Source organism: Schistocerca nitens, chromosome 3 (genome assembly GCF_023898315.1).
Source record: "Schistocerca nitens isolate TAMUIC-IGC-003100 chromosome 3, iqSchNite1.1, whole genome shotgun sequence".
Taxonomy (NCBI): Eukaryota; Metazoa; Arthropoda; class Insecta; order Orthoptera; family Acrididae; genus Schistocerca; species Schistocerca nitens.
Genome location: NC_064616.1, coordinates 448,829,934 through 448,851,210, shown reverse-complemented (window position 1 = coordinate 448,851,210; position 21,277 = coordinate 448,829,934). Strand labels below are relative to the sequence as shown.

General features: G+C 42.3%; 1 protein-coding gene across 1 annotated transcript in view; it reads left to right on the top strand.

Annotated features, from left to right (window-relative positions):
- The window catches only part of LOC126249271 (zinc finger FYVE domain-containing protein 26), a 393,885-nt gene that overhangs the window by 267,826 nt on the left and 104,782 nt on the right, over positions 1-21,277 (top strand). Inside the window, exon 26 of the mRNA XM_049950925.1 lies at positions 19,862-20,226. Within this exon, the coding sequence (XP_049806882.1) occupies positions 19,862-20,226 (365 nt within the window). The remainder of the gene's footprint in view (positions 1-19,861; positions 20,227-21,277) is intronic.

The window sequence follows — 21,277 nt, the reverse complement described above, 5'->3', positions numbered from 1 at the left end:
CATAATAAAAGCTCATGGCCAGAGGTGTAACGTGGCAAAGCACCAAGATGCACTTCTCAGCCGTTGTCGAGAAAATCGACAGTTAAAAGAAACCGTTGCGGTGAAATACTCTCTACGATTACTAATTTTTGACAGCGTTGTGGCGCAGCGGTAAGCACTCGGGTTCGTAATCCGAAAGTTGCAGGATCGAATCTCGCGCCATGCAACCTTTTTTTTTTTTAGTATTTGTTTTTTGTAAAATATATATATATATATATATATATATATATATATATATATATATATATATATATATATATATAATTCCCGGCAATCAGTTGCAACAATTATGCATATAATAAGTTGTTGAAAGTCGTTTGTCGTGGAAAAACTGGCGACTTCGAACATCATTGTGTTTTCCGCAAACAAAGTTGTATTTCACAAATGTTATTAATTGTCTTCATAATGTTAACCACGTATAGTTAACGGATGATGTAGAAACGGTATTCCGAAACGAATACGTATAGCCTAAGTCAAACGTTCGAATTACAATAGAGACCCCACGAACACAAATTTGCTGCGGCAGGTATGAAATATAAACTCCGTTACTCGCTCGTTACACTTGAAGGACAGATGTTGAATGGGCCGAAACGAGCCGCCGCATAACAGCGTAGTTGCCTGCTAACTTCGAAAGAAGGTAGATGCGGTCCATGCATAAGCAATTTATTAATAGTTTTATATATATATATATATATATATATATATATATATATATATATATATATATATATATTACAAAAAACTAATAATAATAAAAAAAATTGCATGGCGCGAGATTCGATCCGGTGACCTTCGCATTACGGACCCGAGTGCTTACCGCTGTGCCACGACGCTGTAGAAAAATCATTCCTCGTAGAGAGTATTTCACTGCAACGGTTTCTTTTAACTGTCGATTTTCTCGACAATGGCTGAGAATTGCATCTTGGTGCTTTGCCACATTACACCTCTGGCCATGAGCTTTTATTATGCGCAGTATGAATCGAATCTGAATTTCACAATTGGCGGCCTCCCCTTGTGAGTCCAGATTATGAAGATATTGTCAGTGGACCTGAATCATCAAGGGGTTTTGGGTTTTGGGAGGTTAGGAAGGTTTCCACTAGCTGACCCATAAAGAGGTTGGCACAGGAGGATGCCATGTGGGTGCTCATGTCTGCTGAGGCTTTTTGTATGTATAAGGGGCATTCAAATGAAACCCGGTCACTAGCGTGCAGTAACGGTAATGATTTTATTAACTCAAAAATGTAGTTATACACAGTACACATACTCAAAAATAGTCGCTAAAACTGTTGGCGCATTTATCCCATTGCGACAATACCCAGTCGATTCCATCCTTGAAGAAGCTAGTAGGCTGCTGTCCGATCCAAGCCTGGACCCAGTCACAGACTTCCGGTTCAAAATGGTGATACCATGTTTTGTCACCTGTGACAATACGTGACAGAAAGCTGCATTCCTCCTCATGATAACATTTCAGATGTCTCAAAGACAGCGCCATTTGAGTATTGCACTGTTCGGCAGTCAGCTGGTGGGGAACCCACTGTGCACAGATTTTTCATAAGTTCAAGTATTGATGCATTATGGTGTGGGTGGTGCCCACACTAAAACCCAGTAACCGATGGATCTTGTCCAGAGTGATTTTGTGATTGTCCAAGACTAAAGCATTCACTTCTGCAACTATTTTCAGTGTGATGACACGATGAGCCCGTCCAGGATGAGCATCATCTTCCAGTGACTTGCACCCCTCAAGGAATTGTTTGTGCCATTTCACAACACTTGAACGACTCAGACTGTACTCATCATAAACAGTTTTCATCTGTCAATACATTTCATGGCCTCTAACTCCCACCATCACCAGACATCAAACCACTCCTTGTTGTTCCTGCTTACTCGCCTGCATTTTCAGTAGTGGATGATAACTTGTGTGACCACCTTCTCTTCGGTGTGAAACCACACTGACGCTATGCAACATCAAATGGTGTGCATGTGACAGTCTCTCTACCAATTGATGGCACCACCATACTCCCAGTTACGTGGTGCCACCTTACATGTAAGGTAAAGGTAGACCCACTGACCAGGTTTCCTTTCAATGAACCTCATATCTTCCTCTCAAAGGAGAAGTAATTGTTGTCAGGGTATAGTTGCTAATGTTTTAAGAATGAAGTAGTAGGTTTGGTGTCTGAAAGATGTTCTGAGAGGTTGTGTTAAATAGTGGCAAGTCCATGGGTATGAGGTATTTGTGATATATATGGAACTGGCATCAACAGTGATGAGTGGGGATCCAGGGGTAAAGGGGTTGGGATGGTGGAGAGTATATGGAGGAAATGATTAGTATTTTTTATGTGAGAAACTAGGTTTTGGGCAGTTGGTTGGGGATATTGGTCAACACTGGTGCAAATTCTTTCAGTAGAGGAGCATAGTAACCAGCTACAGTGGGGCATCCAGTGTTGTTGATTTTATGGATTTTGGGGAGCATGTAGAAGGTGAGTGTTTTGGGGTGTCATTGGGGCGAAGAGGGAGATGGACTCGAGGGATAGGTTGTGGGATGGAACTAAGGATTTTTTTAGGGCTTGGAGGCTTTGTTGGACTTCGGGAATAGGATCACTATGGCAGAGCTTTTAGATGGAGGAGTCCAATGGTTGGCAGAAGCCTGCTGTCAGGTAGTCACTGTGATTCATCATGAAGTGACTAGAGCCTTTGTTTGCAGGTAGGATGATTAAGTCAGGATCTGTTTTGAGGTTTTATATGGCTGCCCTTTCTTCTGCTGAAAAGTTAGTGTTCTTAGGAGGGGACCTGTGTAAGAATGGTGAGACCAAGTTGAAGATAAGGAATTCCTGGAAGGTGAACAGGGGGTAGTTAGGTAGAAAGGGGGAGGGTTCTGGTTGGATGGTGGTATGTACTGGGAGACTCAAGGTTCAGTGTTGGGATTAGGTTGACTTTCGTTAGAGGGAATGGTGGCAAAAAAACTGTTTTCACTGTAGGAATTGACAAGTCTAGTATGGTGGGCTCAAGATGAGGCCTTTAGATTGGACTGAAACTTCTGTGGAATTGAGATTTTTGGTGGAAAGGTTAATAACAGTGTTTTGGGAATGTTGAGAGGGAGTTTTGGAGGATATGTTGTAAATTGGAAAGGTCAGATAGACAAGGTCTGGGCGCTATGAGGTGCTGACAAGAGAGTTCACTGTGTGTAGGATGGGTGTTGATGATGGGTAGTGGTGCTCAGTTCCAATGGCTACTTCACAGCCTGGGCCATCTGGATCCTTCCCTCCACCACCAGCTTTTCTGAGCTACACAGATTTCACCTTCTGACCTCAGTGTTCATTAACCCACTGTCCCCACACTCTCCACCCAACAGTTTCCCTTTCCTCTGCCCTACCAATCCCTCCCAATTCACATCTCCATGCCACTTTCATCTTGCACGGCTCCCCACTGGCACTGACACACATGCATCATGTGTCTAGCCCCTGTACATGCCGCCTCTTCCTCCCACATACCTAGCCAGCAAAACAGCTGCCTCTTTTTGTGTGTGTCCTCTAGCTTAAGAAAGGGTTCATTCCAAATGCTAGCAAATTTTCTTTACTTTTATGTGTCCCAGTCAACAACTCAGCAGTTCTGCATTTCGGTGAGTGGTATCCTTTATTCCTAAAGTTTGCCTGTAAATGGCTAAGGAAAATTGTGGTCTCACAAGAAGTTTTAAGAATTCTGGATTGAAACTGTGACCAGTTGAAATTTGTAGATGTTCTAATCAAGGAAACAGCACCCACAGCTTAGCATGAATAGACATGATTAATACAATAATTGCCCTGCACATACACTGCTTCTGGCAAAAAAACGTAAAAAGAGAAACAATGTACGCCACAGTATCAATAACTTTTACTCTACCTATCATGTGGTAGTGGTGTTGATTACTTAATTCTTGCGTAAAGTAATTATATTAATATCCATGTGTCATATCTGTCTACATTAAATGAAACTTATTTTGCCCAATTTTGCTGTAAAAGGTATTCTGCAAGTGATTCTAAAACCTGAACTCTTAAACATTATACCTTTTACGTACCTCTTTTTCTGTCCCCATCATAACTAAGGTATAATTACCTTGTTCCAGTTTAAGAAAACAAAGTGGCCAAAGAAAACAGAGATGTTGAAGTATAAAATTATTTATGCAGAGTAAGGTAGAATTTTATTTTCCAATCTTGTAAATATCAGCCACTCCAAAAGTAATGAAAACAACATGTTTCCACAAGAACAATCAAGGCTATTATTGACAATGGTAGTTAGTGATTGAAGTGTTTTGGTTTCTCATTATATAATCAGTTTATGTTGGGGGATGATAACCAGTCTGTTCTAAAGCAAAGATGTGGGGAAATTATATTTAGTCAAAATAATTACTAACTACAGAAATAATCATTTTAAAGAGAATCTCAACCACAACAAACATGCAGTAGTCTGTCTATCTAATTACCCTTTCCTCGAATTTTCAAATTTTTTACTGCCACAGAATTGAAGTGTTTTGGTTTCTCATTATATAATCAGTTTATGTTGGGGGATGATAACCAGTCTGTTCTAAAGCAAAGATGTGGGGAAATTATATTTAGTCAAAATAATTACTAACTACAGAAATAATCATTTTAAAGAGAATCTCAACCACAACAAACATGCAGTAGTCTGTCTATCTAATTACCCTTTCCTCGAATTTTCAAATTTTTTACTGCCACAGAATTGAAAAACAGTTACGTACCATTTTGAACACAAATTCCAGTAGGCAGTGTTCTATTGAGAAAAATGCAGACATAACATAACATATTTCCTTTATTGGAATAGTTTCGCTCCTTTGCTATCAAATGTTATGTTTGTAAGTACTAGCCTTGACCCCCATACTTTCTGTGTATGGAAGGGGCAACAAAATTTCACATAAACTGGATTTTCAGAGCAGTTGCTGTCACTTCAATGCTTTCCAATTATCCAGTTCATACATTTTAAGTTGTGAAGAATTCTTTTTAACATTAGAAACAAAGTTTTGAAATTTAATGAACATGATACTAATCAACTGTACTTCCATCAGTCACATAAATGACAATGTTGTTAAGTAGGCATACATAGTTCAAGATTTGGGAAAAAGCATACTTGCCCCCCTCCTCTTACCACTGCCACCATCAACCACAAAAATAGGTCACAAAAGTACAAGATAATAACTGTGTATTGTGGCATATTAGTATGGGACTGTTTTTCCACCTCAGACAGTGTTCTTATTTTGTGACAAATTTCGTCAAAATCAGTCGACTCACTGGAAATGGATGTGCAGTTTATTGCAGACATATTGTGTTCTGTTTTCGTGTATGAGATCTGAGGTGAAAGAAACTAGACTGATGATGCAAATTTATGTACTTACAAAATATAGACTCTTTCATAAGTATATGCTGGGTGAGCACAGGGCCTCAAGCTATTGAGCACCTCCTTTTGTTTCTGTGCTGCAGTCTCTCATCTCTTGCTCTTTCTCGAGGTAGCAGCCTTTGATGTCGACCTGGCTATTACATCTATTACGTAGATTATGCCTTCCTTTCTTGGCATATTCTTTCATTCACCACATTTTGACTGAAGTAATTAGTGGCCCCCTTCTGGGTTTGATCTTCATTTTCGAAATTTTTTGGTAGTGTGGACTGACAGGGGAAGAACACCTTAAGTAGCTTTTACTGCATGCAGTATTAAAGATAATCTGTACATAGTACCTGTGTAGGTTCTTATTAGCACTTCATAGCGAACACAGTAGCTGATCCAACATGATGGGGTCATTATGTACCCTTTTGTTTGATCCCCCTCATAATGTAGGGGTTGCATTCCTAATGCCTGACCTGATAGCTCCCCACACAGGCCAAGGTGTAGAGGCCCATCTTCCTGGGGCATCAGAACTCCCAACAATGGCCATAGTACCAAACGGCCATGGCTGCAGTTGGGTGGCATTCATGAAGAGTGTGCTTGCCTTCAGTAGGTGGCATCTACATCTACATCGATACTCTGCAAATCACACTTAAGTTCATGGCTAAGGGTTCATTGAACCTCGTTCACAATAATTCTTTCAAAAAGTGTGCGGAAAAAAGAAACACCTATATCTTTCCATGGGAACTCTGATTTCCCATATTTTATTATGATGATCATTTCTCCCTGTATAGGTCGGTGTCAACAAAATATTTTCACATTTGGAGGAGAAAGCCAGTGATTGAAATTTCATGAGGATATTCCACCGTAATGAGAAACACCCTTGTTTTAATGAGATTTGCCCCAAATCCTGTATCATGTCAGTGACTCTCTCTTCCCTATTTCACTATAATACAAAGCATGCTGCTCTTCTTTAAACTTTCTCTATGTACTCCATTAATTCTATCTGGTAAGCATCCCAGACCATGCATCAGTACTCCAAAAGAGGACGGACCCTAAATAATGAAAAGTGTGAAGTCATCCATATGAGTGGTAAAAAGAGTCCATTAAACTTCACTTACATGATTAATCAGTCGAATTTAAAAGCTGTTAATTCAATTAAATACCTAGGAATTACAATTAAAAATAACTTAAAGTGGAACGAACCCATAGAAAATGTTGTGGGGAAGGCAAACCAAAGACTGTGTTTTATTGGCAGAACACTTAGAAAATGTAACAGATTTACTAAGTGGTGCCTACACTGCTTAGTGTAGGCACCACTTTTCATTATTTAGGGTTCATTGCCAATTTTTGCACCATACAGATACCTGTTATAAATTCTTTTGCAACTTTCTATCTTCTGATGACTTTTGATGATGAATGACAGCATCATCTGCAAACAACTTAAGACAGCTGCTCAGATTGTCTCCTAAATCTTTAATATAGATAAGTAACAACAGGGTCTATAATTCTACTTTGGGGAATGCCAGAAACCACTTCTGCATCAAATTACTCCAGAACAATGGCCATTCTGATCTGCCTGTCTCCTTAGACAGGACTCATAACTTCAATGTGGACAGTTACAACCCAACTGGTTTTCCTACCATTGCTACCCCTGTGGAAAGAGGGACAAGCCAGATACCTAGGAGTGAAACAATTTATTTGATACCCAGTATGTAAATGAACCAATGCGGTCACTTTTTGTGTGACAAAGCCCTTATTTTTTGAGTAACATATTGAAGATAAATTTGGAGAAGTTGAATCATTATGAAAATTGTGCAGTGGATCACTAGTTATTAAAGCCTCTTCTTGTCCACAACCTACAACCCATCAGTCATATGAACATCTGAGTGACATAACAATAACAATTTTCTCACACAATACTTTGAATATGGTCCAAGGAGTCATCTTCCACTGAGACCTTATACTCCAAACAGCTAGGGGCTAATCTTGAGCGACGAGGCATACATTATGTCTGATACATCCAAAAAGGTCCCAAGGATAACAGAGTAGATACAAGCACCTTTATCTTAGCCTTTCAATGGAATGTCCTCCCAGGAGAAGTTAGTCACAGTGTACAAGTATGAAGTGAAACTGTATGTCCCACCATCCATGAGGTGCTTCCAATACCTGCTCTTTGGTCATATGTCATCACACTGCACAGTGCACTCAAAATGTGCTAACAGCAGATACACTCCATGAGGGTCAAGTTTGTGAAGAAGACCCCTTGTGTGTTATGGAACACCATCCTCCATTTTCAACAGTTTGCTCAGTCTTCAAGAAAGAAAATAAAATACAGGAATATAAATCTATTGATCACCTGACTTATACTGCATGTAAGAAATATGAATGCCTACAGCCTGTTGATATGATGTCCACTTATATGAAAACACAGCCATCATGCCCACTGCCCCTTTTTTTTTAGACCAGTTCTCCCACCACCCTCCTCTCTTGTTGCTTTGGGAATCACTTCCTGCACTTGGCCAGAGGAGTAGGTTCCTCCTCTGGTGTCTACCTGTAACAGGGCTCTCTCTTGGGACCCCTCTCCCTGGAAACCCAAAGATCAGATGCCCAACACCAGCTCATGGCTGAAGGGACCATGACCTTTGGGTCCCAGGACTGCCTACTTATTAATCTGTCCCCACACTCATTGCAGATAAGCCTTCACAAGAATCCTGGCCACTAAATGCTGTGAAAGAGGGGGAGGAGACAGAGGAGAAGAAGAAGAAGAAGAAGAAGAAGAACGAGGTGGAGGAGGAGGAGCAGGAGCAGGAGTTGGCGCAAGGTTACTCTGGTGACCTGAGTGATGCCAGATCCCTCCAAACTGCCGGATTCGGAACCAGTGCTCACTGATTTGGTTCCACCACCATTTGTGACAGGTAGTGATCCTGGGGCATGACAAGTCCTCCCGGCCCTTTCACCCCTAACCTGGACATCTATAAAATGATCATTCAGAGGAACTGTGTCAATGCTCTGTAGTTATGCTGCATTTTGCCAGAACTGTGCTGGCTTTGCGAGATCATCTGGAAGAATCAAATGGTTCAAATGGCTCTGAGCACTATGGGACTCAACTGCTGTGGTCATAAGTCCCCTAGAACTTAGAACTACTTAAACCTAACTAACCTAAGGACATCACACACATCCATGCCCGAAGCAGGATTCGAACCTGCGACCGTAGCGGTCGTGCGGTTCCAGACTGTAGCGCCTTTAACCGCTTGGCCACTCCGACCGGCCCTGGAAGAATCTGTACATTGGTTTGCACTGATGTTGTCAGTGACTGGACTCCCTTTCATACCATGTTACAAGCAATACTGGTGCAAGTGCAAATGATCTCAGAGATCATCATTTGCAATGTTTACATACCTCCAGGCAGGTCACTTACTTATCTTGAGTTTGACCACCTTAACCCAACTATCCCCCCCCCCCCCCCTTTTTCTCCTGCTTGGGGATTTCAATGTGCACCATCCCCTGCAGGGGTTACCACTTCATTTGATAGGGGCCTTCTACTGTACCAGCTTCTCACCAACCAGGATCTGTGTCCCCTCAATGATGGTACTCCTACGACTTCGGTGCCCTCAATAGCACTTTTTCAGCTATGGATCTAATGATCTCTTCACCCAATAGCACCTTTTCAACTGTTGATCTGATGATCTCTTCCCCCAGTCTTGTTTCACTGCATTGTTCAGTACAAGATGATCTTCATGACAGTGACCACTTTCCAGTGATCCTGTCCTCTCTCTCTCTTTTTTTTTTTTTTTTTTTTTTTTTTCCACTGCCAGTTTCTTGACACTGCCAGATGGAATGACTACTATACTGGGTTTTTTGCAGAGCCAATATGCCTCTGCTGTTACCTTTGCCCCCTCTCTATCATTGTGTTGATGAGGGTGTACAAGACATCTCCAACTTGATCACCCACATCATTGGAACTCCTAGATCTCCTGCATTGCCAGCCAGTGCTCTGGTAGACCAGAAGAGATAGCAGTAGCTGTTCAGGGTCACCAAACAGCCCTGCAGTGTTTCAAGCTACATCCTTCTTAGACCTTATCACCTTTAAGTGACTTTGTGCTAAGGCTCATTATCTATTTAAACACAGTAAGAAGGAATGCTGTGAGAGCTACATCTCCTTCCTGTGAACATATGCCTCTTCATCCCAGGTGAGGGCCTAGTTGCATAGTCTTCTGGGCTGCCAACAATCAGCCACTGTTCCAGGTCTTGCCCTTCAGGGTGGTCTTTATACCAATGTACCTGCTGAACACCTTGTGACCCACTTTGTGGCAGCATCAGTGTTCTCTTATTATCCAGGTTCCTTTCTAATGCAGAAATGGCAAGTAGAAGGCATCCCCCTATTTTTTACCCAACACCAAGTAGAATCACATAATGAACTTTTCGCTGACTGGGAACTACGTTGGGCTCTTTCCTCTTCTCATGATGCAAACCCCGGCTCTGATTCTATTCATATTCATATGATTCAGTACCTGAATATTACTCATTGGCTTCATCTCCTCCATGGTCTTCAACTGTATTTGGCTCAAAGGTGTCTTCCCTTGTCAGTGGTGAGATAGCATCATTGTCTGTATTCTTAAGCCAGGCAAAAACCCAACATCTCTCTTGACAGCTGCTGACCGATTTGCCTCACTAATGTGGTTTGCAGATTGCTTGTAAGGATGGTTACCTGCAGATTATAATGGGCATTTTTCCTTCCTACCAGTGTAATTCATGGGAGAGACACTCCACAACCAACACTTCTGACCAGTTGGAAACAGCAATCCAACAGGCTGACCAGTTGGAAACAAGAATCCAACAGGCATTTTCTAAATGACAACACCTCAGTGCAGTCTTTTTTGACAGATATAAGGCATACAACAGTGCTTGGCGCCATCGCAGTTTACTTACCCCCCATGACTGGGGATTTTGAGACTCCCTTCTGATTTTTATTAATCAGTGTCTGTCCCATCGATTGTTCCAGAATGGTGTTGGTACTTCACTCAGCTCTCCACAAGTCCAAGAGAGTGGCATCCTACTGGGGTTTCTCCTGAGCATCACACTCTTCCTCATCACCATCAATGGGCTAGTGGCCTCTGTCCAGCTGCTGCTCACCCCTCTGCCGTATGTCAGTGACAGTTGTAGTTGGTACGAGTCCCAGTCAGAAGCCTCAGCTGAACACCAGCTCCATGGCACCATCTGATGGGGCCTTTGTGTGGACCCCTTCCCATGGTTTCCAGTTCTCTCCTGCAAAAATGCAGGTCATGCATTTCTGTCATCATACCATAGTCCATCCTGACCCAGAAATATACTTGGGCACCCAGCACTTGGAAGTTGTTTCATAGTCCTGTTTTTTGGGTCTTCTTTTTGACAAAAAGCTGACTTGGCTGCCCCATATTAATAAGCTAAAGGCTAGTTGCATGCAGAAGCATAAATGCCTCTGCTTCCCTGCCCACACCTCCTGGGGTGTGGATCATGCTACTCTTCTCTGTATTTACCAAGTCCTGGCCTCATCCTGAATGTACAATGGTTGCCAGGTTAATGGTTTGGCGGTGCTTTTGGCTTTGAAATTGTTAGACCCAATCCATCATCATGGAATTTGTCTGGCCACTGGTGCCTTGTGGACTAGGCCCATAGACAGTCTCCTTGCCGAAACAGGGATCTTACCTCTTCAGTTCAGATGGTACCATTTCTTGGTCTCCTATGCAGTCCCCATTTGATATTTCCCTGATCATTCGATGTGTCCCATTCTTCTTGTGTACAAGGGGCATTGACCTCCTGATACCTCAGGTGGGATTACCAGTTGGAATGTGCCTTGTAGCCCTCTGCCAGGATCTCCGCCTCTCTTCCCTGGAATGTGCTCCCCTGCCTTTTCATCCCCCCCCCCCCCCCCCCCAATCCCAGCCCCTTGGTTGGCTCCCAAGCCACAAATTAGGACCATGCCAGGTGTGGATTTGCAGGTGCAAATAAGACCTCTACTTACTCAGAAATGGAATGATATCTTATTTCCTACTGCCCCCTCTGATAAACTCTGCATTATCGGGGAGCCTGCTGTTGAATGGCACTCTTCTATCTACTCCTCCCAGAAGGAATCCACTACACTATGTCACCTTTGCATTGGTCATACCAGGCTAACCCATAGTCTTATTTTACACATTGTCATCGTGCAACCTTACAGACAGTAGCTCACTGGTGGAATGCCCCCTTCTTCTGGCCCTCCAAGCCAAGCATGGCCTTCCAGATTCTCTGCCTCGAGTATTGGTGGACAATTCACAGATTCATGGTTGGTTGAACTGGTTCTCTGTTTTCTCTGTGATCATGGTTTTTATTTTCATATACAGGGAGAGTCACTAACTATTTCCACCAAGAATAACTCCGAAAGTATGATAGGAGCTGGAAAGTTTGCGGGACAAAAGTTGCATGGGACAAAGTGGGCCATAATATGATGTTGGTTTTTTGTTGCTAGGTGGGGTCGGTTCAGAGATATGAAGGTCAACTTTGTTTTTTTTTTTTTTTTTTTTTTTTCTTAAATGGCATGCTATAGTGTGGTACTTATTGTCTGATAGCGGCTATCGAGACAAATCCAGTGATGTGTAACAATAAGGTCTTTTAAGGTCAACAAAGGTCACAAAGGTGGCATGATCGTCCATTTACAGAAGGTGTTCGAAGTATGACCATTGGTATCAATGCAGTGCTGCAATGTTCTTATCATGCATTGAGTGGTAATCCTTATCACCTCAGCACTTATTGAAGCATGTGCTCTGACAATTCTCTCTTGCCTATCTTCAGGTGTAGTAGAAACATCTTTATAAATAATGTCTTTTACAAATCCCCACAAGGAAAAAATCTGAAGACGTTAAGTTTGGTGAACGAGCCGGTCATGACACATCTCCTCTGCATCCAATCCAGTGATTTGGGAATTGTGTCTGCAACTTATTTCTAGCCATCAGCGAAAAATGTGCCGGGCACTCATCGTGTTGATACCACATTCTGTTCCTTGTTCCTAAAGGTATTTCTTCCAGTAACAGACATAATGTTTCTTGCAGGAATGTGGTGTACTTCCAACTATTAAGATTTCCTTCGATGAAATAGTGGCCTATAATTCTGTGCTCCAGAATCCCACACCATACATTCACAGACCACAGTTTTCGGTGTGCAACTTGCCGCAGCCAACATAAATTTTCAGTAGCCCAATAAAGCGTGTTATGCAAATTAACATTTATATGGTTCATGAATGTAGCCTCATCAGTAAATAAAATCAAATTAATAAATGTGTCATCCCTCTGAATCTGATGTTGAGCCAATCGCCAGAATTCAATGTGATGCATACAATCTGTACCAGTTAATTCTTTGTGAAGACTGATATGGTAAGGATGATATTTATGGTGATGCAGAACACAAACAACACTACTCTGGTTCATGCCAGATTCCCTTGCAATGTGATGCGAACTAAAACAAGGATGTCAAACCACAGTGGCACAAGTAGCATCCGTTTCCTCATTAGTAACTTTCCTTTGCTGGGTATGTTTCTGATGCGTTAAAGATCCAGTTGTTCTCAATTTACCATATACATACACTCCTGGAAATTGAAATAAGAACACCGTGAATTCATTGTCCCAGGAAGGGGAAACTTTATTGACACATTCCTGGGGTCAGATACATCACATGATCACACTGACAGAACCACAGGCACATAGACACAGGCAACAGAGCATGCACAATGTCGGCACTAGTACAGTGTATATCCACCTTTCGCAGCAATGCAGGCTGCTATTCTCCCGTGGAGACGATCGTAGAGATGCTGGATGTAGTCCTGTGGAACGGCTTGCCATGCCGTTTCCACATGGCGCCTCAGTTGGACCAGCGTTCGTGCTGGACGTGCAGACCGCGTGAGACGACGCTTCATCCAGTCCCAAACATGCTCAATGGGGGCAGATCCGGAGATCTTGCTGGCCAGGGTAGTTGACTTACACCTTCTAGAGCACGTTGGGTGGCACGGGATACATGCGGACGTGCATTGTCCTGTTGGAACAGCAAGTTCCCTTGCCGGTCTAGGAATGGTAGAACGATGGGTTCGATGACGGTTTGGATGTACCGTGCACTATTCAGTGTCCCCTCGACGATCACCAGTGGTGTACGGCCAGTGTAGGAGATCGCTCCCCACACCATGATGTTGGCCCTGTGTGCCTCGGTCGTATGCAGTCCTGATTGTGGCGCTCACCTGCACGGCGCCAAACACGCATACGACCATCATTGGCACCAAGGCAGAAGCGACTCTCATCGCTGAAGACGACACGTCTCCATTCGTCCCTCCATTCACGCCTGTTGCGACACCACTGGAGGCGGGCTGCACGATGTTGGGGCGTGAGCGGAAGACGGCCTAACGGTGTGCGGGACCGTAGCCCAGCTTCATGGAGACGGTTGCGAATGGTCCTCGCCGATACCCCAGGAGCAACAGTGTCCCTAATTTGCTGGGAAGTGGCGGTACGGTCCCCTACGGCACTGCGTAGGATCCTACGGTCTTGGCGTGCATCCGTGCGTCGCTGCGGTCCGGTCCCACGTCGACGGGCACCTGCACCTTCCGCCGACCACTGGCGACAACATCGATGTACTGTGGAGACCTCACGCCCCACGTGTTGAGCAATTCGGCGGTACGTCCACCCGGCCTCCCACATGCCCACTATACGCCCTCGCTCAAAGTCCGTCAACTGCACATACGGTTCACGTCCACGCTGTCGCGGCATGCTACCAGTGTTAAAGACTGCGATGGAGCTCCGTATGCCACGGCAAACTGGCTGACACTGACGGCGGCGGTGCACAAATGCTGCGCAGCTAGCCCATTCGACGGCCAACACCGCGGTTCCTGGTGTGTCCGCTGTGCCGTGCGTGTGATCATTGCTTGTACAGCCCTCTCGCAGTGTCCGGAGCAAGTATGGTGGGTCTGACACACCGGTGTCACTGTGTTCTTTTTTCCATTTCCAGGAGTGTATTTAAATGTACAACATGTAGGGTGAGAACATTGAGGATATCTTTCAGTTTGTAAGTCTCTAGCTCTCACTGAATTTTGTTGGCATTCTCCGTAAATGAGAAGCATATCGACTTGTTCTTCAAAGGAATACATCACTCACATTCACTTGATTTGACGATACTAGTCTTACTGATCCTATTAGTGTTGTATTGCGAAACTATTGAATGGTGTTTACTTGTCAATGGCACATTAGATAAATACGCCGTATTTGGTGAATATTTACTATTTGCATGATGTATGAGAGAGAATTGTCAGAGCATGTGCTTCGATAAGTGCCAAAGTGATAAGGAATACCACTCAATGCATGATAAGAACACTGCAGCTCTGCATTGATGCCAATGGTCATCACTTTGAGCACCTTCTGTAAATGGACATTCATGCCACCTTTGTGACCTTTGTTGACCTTCAAAGACCATACTGTTACACATCATTAGATTTCTCTTTATAGCCGATATCAGAAAATAAGTACCAACCTATAGCATCCCATTTTAAAAAAACTAAGTTGATCTTCATATCTCTGACGTGACACCACCTAGCAACAAAAAACCATCATATTATGGCCCCCATTGTCCCATACGACATTTGTCCCACAAACTTTTCTGCTACTATCACACTTTTCCAGTTATTCTAGATGGCAATAGTTAGTGACTCACCCTGTATATGGTTTTAAAATATCTTTGTGGCTGAGGTGGGCTGGCCGGGGTGGCCGAGTGGTTATAGGCACTACACTCTGGGACCTCTACAGTCGCAGGTTCGAATCCTGTCTCGGGCATGGGTGTATGTGATGTCCTTAGGTTAGTTAGGTTTAAGTAGTTCTAAGTTCTAGGGGACTGATGGCCTCAGAAGTTAAGTCCCATAGTGCTCAGAGCCATTTGAGCCATTTGGTTGAGGTGGGGAGGGGTGGGTGAACTGGGTTTGGGTCATCTCCCACTGCATACTGGGTCTGGAGAACCAGTGACCCTACCCCCTTTGATGAGCACACTCTTTCATCCCTCTCTTACTCTATTTTAATTGATTTTAGGTGTGGTTTGTCTCCTTTTCTGTTGCACCCTATTTCCTGTTTTAGCGGTAACACTCTGATGAATAGTGGGTGCTCTTTAATGACTTTACTACTCATGCAGAGGGTTGGGATGGGAGTAGATGTCAATATATGCTCATGAGCAAATGTATTGACATCTGCCATGTAGTCTGCAGCACTTTCTTTAGCTCTCATAATCATGGTGAGGTATTGTGGAATGGTCTAAACAAGACACACAAAGTGTTGCAAAACTAGCCTGATGCATGAACATTCTACCAGTGCCTATAGTTCTTGGATATTGATCAGATCTTGTACCAAGGAGGACACTTGTCAGTCTATGGCTTCCCAAATATGCTCAATGGAATTAGATTAGGTGACCTGCATAGCCATAACATGACCCTCATATCTGTAGAGTGTTAAACTGACCATTCTTACACAGTTTGGGTGCAATGTGGTTGTGTGTTGCTTGCTGAAAATACAAGTCACCTGAGCAGTTTTGTGGACAAACAAGCCAATGCCCATGAATTGGTAGTAGGTTTCTGTATTGTTTGCCAGTGAGAATGAGTGTATCAGGGACCCCATTTCATCTGTGTAAATGTCCTGTAAATGGGAATACCTCCACCACCTTATTGAGCAGTGTAAGGTCAACAGACATGATATATCATGTGGTTTTAATAGACTCGTACCTTTCTGTCAGTGTGTGATTGGATTAGTCAGTCAAGGAATCTTTTTCCTATGCTTTGAGCATCCATTGTCAGTGCTCTTGTACCCATGCTATTCTTTGTACCCTGTAATATTTGGTGAGCAGAATTAAATGCATGGAATTGTGGCTTTTGTTTCTCATAGCAGGGAGTTGGTTCAGGGTGGTATTTCTGTTAACAGATTGTTGGTATCCGGCTTGAATTTGTGAGTATTATTATTATTATTATTATTATTATTATTATTTTTGTGGCCCATCTATCTGTTGTTACAATAAGAAGTACTCAATAATAAGACCTGTCATCAATATTTTGTTACCCATGGTGTGTTTGGCAATGGCTTTTTCACTGAATCAACTTACTCACATTACACTCTTGCCATCATATGTACACTGTTTGGTCACGTTAATGTGACCACCTGTCAGAAGCCTGAATAACCATCTTTTGTTGTGTGACATGCGAAGAAAGAGAGACAATGAGGTTCTGGAAGGTACCAACTGGGATGTGGAGCCATTCTGTCTCAAGTGCCATGGCCAACTTCACTAGGTTTCTCATTTGAGGATCCATGGCACAAACAGCCTTATCAAGATGGTCCCACAAATTTTTGATTGGGGTTAAATTTGTGAAGTTTGATGGCCAGGAGAGTATTGTTATAACATCAAGTTTAACACATATATTTCAGAACGACACAACACATATAATTCACATAGTAAGTTAATAAGCAAGACATGTGTACACGTTAGCATTCGAATGAGCACTGAGTCCCAGTCTAGCGGCCGCTGCTCGGCTGGCCACTTATGTGGTGCAGCTGCTGCATGGCTGGCAGACAGCACCGCACATAGAGCATGCGCGTAATTGCGTGGCGGCGCTTTGAATGATCGTGCTGAGGCAAACAAACTGCAAGTAGGGGTGGACATGATCCCAAAGGATTAATGCTTACTTATGTTGGTCCATTGTGCCTACCAGAATGTTCCATCCTGGTTGCAGGGTGTTTGCTTTCACACATTCTGTGCCATACATACAAACAGCCATTTGTCTGATGAAGCATAAAACATGATTCATTTGAAAAGGCCACCTGTCACTACTCAGTTGTGATACTGGAGTGCAAATTCCAGTCTTCATCACCAATGAACAGCAGCCATCATGGGCGCATGAGCATGGTGCCTGCTGCGGAGGTCCATATGCAGCAATGTTTGCTGAATGGTCATTAAGGAGACACTGTTGGTAGCCTCTTGGTTCATCTGGACAGTTAGATGCTTAGCAGTTGCACGTCTGTTCACCTGTACACACCTACATGGCCATAATTCATCCCTGTAATCGATAGCCTGTGGTGCACCATAGTTGCCTTGGCGCCAGTTTTAGATAGTACCATTTTGCCATGCAGGATTTATTTTAACCATTACAACATGCAGACAGTTTAAAAACTTAGCCATTTTGGAAATGCTTTCATCCTTGGCTCGAAAGCCAGTGATCATGCCCTTTTGCATGTCAGATAAATCAGTCCATTTGCACATTAAAACAATGACTGCTCTGTTTTCTGCATCCCCCAACATGCTTTATATACACTCCACTGCTAGTGCTGCCACCTGCCATCTGTGAGTGGTCATTACATGTTGACATCAAGCATAGGAGTGGAAAAATTAATGTGACTGGACCATGTATGTTGTGCTTGTACTTGCAGGCTCACTAGCTTCCACAGTATGAACTATATATTTAATAAAAATTGCAATCGTGAACATATGACTTTGTACTACTTTGGTTGTAAAGGTAAGTACTTTACTACATAATATTATTATAGCACTATATCAGGCGATTATAATTAAACTTTCCCATACTTAACACATTATAACGTGGAAACTGATTACTGTACGAGTACCAAACGTGGTAGCATTAATGTCCTAAGTATGGGGTGCATGATTTCCGTGCATCACAGTGCCACCGTCCATTTCCAACTATGGCCACCAGGTGCCACAATCAGCCATCGTGATTCATAGTCTCACACACCTGACCAGTCACTGTGTGCTTGTTGACATGACATCATGAGCTCAGACAAAAGGAGCAGGGCATTATTGGTGAAGCTCTATTACCAAAACAACATTAATGCTGCAGCTGCACTTCAAGAATATCACCTACTGAGAGGATTACGGAAGGGTCATCTTTCTCCACCTGCAGTGCGGAGCATGATGAAGTAGTTCAAATCAACTGGAGAACTGGTCATTGCTCTGGAAAGAGGCCAATGACCAGTTGCATCACAGGTGGTTCATGAAATTGCTGTTGCCATGGCAGATAATGCTGCATGCAATTCCCGATCATCAGGCAATGCACGTGCTGTGTCATGGCAGTTAAACATCCGATGGTCCACTTTATGGAAGGTGCTTCAAACCATTCTTAATTGGTATCCGTGGAAGATCCATATTGTACTGCAGCTTGCGCTACAGTATGCACAAGAACATGTTGACTTCGCTCTCCACTTTCTTGTGAGAATTGAAGTTGATGAGGGCTGGCACTGGACCATTCTATGGACAGACAAAGCTCATTTTTCTCTGATGGGTGAGGTGAACACACAGAACTGCTGAGTGTGGGGATCTTCACCTCCAGTCACTGTGCATGACGTTCCTCTGTTTGGTGAATGTGTCACCATTTGGTGTGGCTTCACGGCTATGTTCCGTTCATCATTGGGCCATTCTTTTTTAAAGTGGTTTGCACTCAAGGACCAAAGATGTGCACTGTGACTGGCCAGTGTTACTGCGATATGCTTCGCTGGCATGTCATACCCGCCGTGCAGGAGAGAGACACATTGAAATCAACAGTTTTCATGCAAGATGGGGCCCCACCACACATCATTCGTAAAGTTCACTTGCTTCTCCGAAACACACTTCGAAACAATCAAATTATCAGACAATCTATTCCTGTACGATCACCTGATTTCACTCCCTGTGATTTCTTGTTGTAGGACACAGCATATCAAGAGAGGTAGCCAGCATACATATGAACATGCTTCATTCTACTGTGCAGAATGCAATCCTGTACTTTCAGACTCTTCTCAATACTGATGGGTGCCATATTTGAGCCCCTTTTGTATCAATAATGGTACCGATATGTAATGGTATGATGTACCGTAGCAGCACATTAAAAGTGTTTCAACTGAATTGATTCTGTGTTATCCCTCTTCCCCATGTCATTGACATTAATGCTACCAAGTTTAGTATTCATACAGTAATTAGTTTCCATGTTAGACCATGTTAAATATTGAAAGTATAATTACAACCATCCAGTATGTGACATTTCCTTCAGAAAATTGTATTCTCTTAAAGTATATTACATTCAAGTGTGCCAGATGATGACAATAATTCAAAATTAGTTGCAGCAAAATAAAGTTTTATTTTGGTGGCATAATAAAAAATATTCCTCCTTTCTGTTGTCATCATCAAAAACATAATCGTGACCTACATTACACTCACTCAGTGTGTTCACCTTTTCAAAATAGCTACACCTAAGAAAGAAAATGGAAATTTTGCAAAGTGAATAAGGAAACACTGTCAAATTTAAGCATCTGAACATGTAGAGGAATTCCCAGTTAACAGTACTTTGCAGTATTTAAATTAACAATGAAAGTATTTATCTTAACTTATAAGGAAATATTGTAATGCAACTTGTATTAAGGAGTTAAACTGATTTTCATTGTTTCAGCTACTTCAGTCATTAGAGACATCTCATGCAATTTCCATATGTGAAGATGTACTGCCTCATTTGAAAACCATTGTTGGTTTGAAGTTTGTACTGGAATTCTTGATGGAATGTGACCTACCTAAGGATACGGAAAATGAGTATAAATTGATGCTCTTGAGTACTGACATGCTGGGAGCACTTTCTGCAGCAGAGTGTTCAGCACTCTGGGGCCTTGTTGGACACCCTCATTTAATTGTAGAGCAGTTGTTGATGAATACGCAGTTGGGGGCTTTGGAAAGAGCTATGGTTGCTGCAAAACCTGGTCTCTCTTCCATTCCACCTTCATTACCTGCATCAGAGCCATCAATTGATAAGTTGTTGCGAAGGTATCCACTGAATGTATTTAAATTATTACCTTGTGTTTTCATCGTCCTTTAATAATAATAACAATAGCAGCAACAACAATAATAAAAATGACCTATTAGCAAATCATTTATTCAACTTCCAGTTAAGAGCTGATACAATTAGCAACATTTCCAGATGGTGAATTAAGCCTGTGAATTAAGCTCCAGATCTCACACTTAGAATTTTACTTTTATGTTGGCATGAATTATAATGATGCAGTGAATGTTGTAATATCTTTAGTGGCACTGTTCCTAGCTATAAATTCTCTTACTTATGTATGCAGTGTCTACTAAAGTATAGCTAATGAATCTCCTGTATGTTTGGTTCTTTTTTTTCCCAGCTACTCATATAAAGAATTTATTGATTCTGGTGACTGTTGATTTATCTGCTTGCGTTGCTGATCTTGTTGGAGAGGGAACACATTTTTGCCACTTTTCTGTTATTTAACTATTTAATAATGCTACAGACTGCTCTGTTTTAAAAATTTTTTCATGTGAATAATATTTGTTGTTTTGATAACAGAGTTCAAGATTTTTAAGTACTGTTAGTAATTTCATTGGGTAGTAGTTTAATAAGGAATGTTTCTCCATGACAAAATAATTTTTCTGCTAGATATGTATTCCCATCTCCAATTTTGTCTCCAACTTTATCATTAAATTTTCAAACGTTTTCATTTTTATTTAAAAAGCCTCATTACAAATTGTTGTAAGCCATTAGAATATTTGGAACAAAAAAAAATTCTTTCCTGCTGTGTCTGCTTGATAAACCCATTCCAGTGATCTTTCTTATATATGAGAATAGGATGGACATCCATATCTTCCTTATAAATTGCCTTCAGCAGTAGAAGAGAGGGACAGTTTGGGTAAGGTTAAAAAGAAAAGGTGTAGGCCATGCAGACCACAATGGAGAGAGACCCAACTATAATGAGGAGAAGGATAAACAAAAAGAGTTAAAAGTATCCCTTTTCGTCCACATTCATCCCCCTTCCCCATCCACACTCCCTGACCTAGCCTGCTTGATAAAGGATCTGTT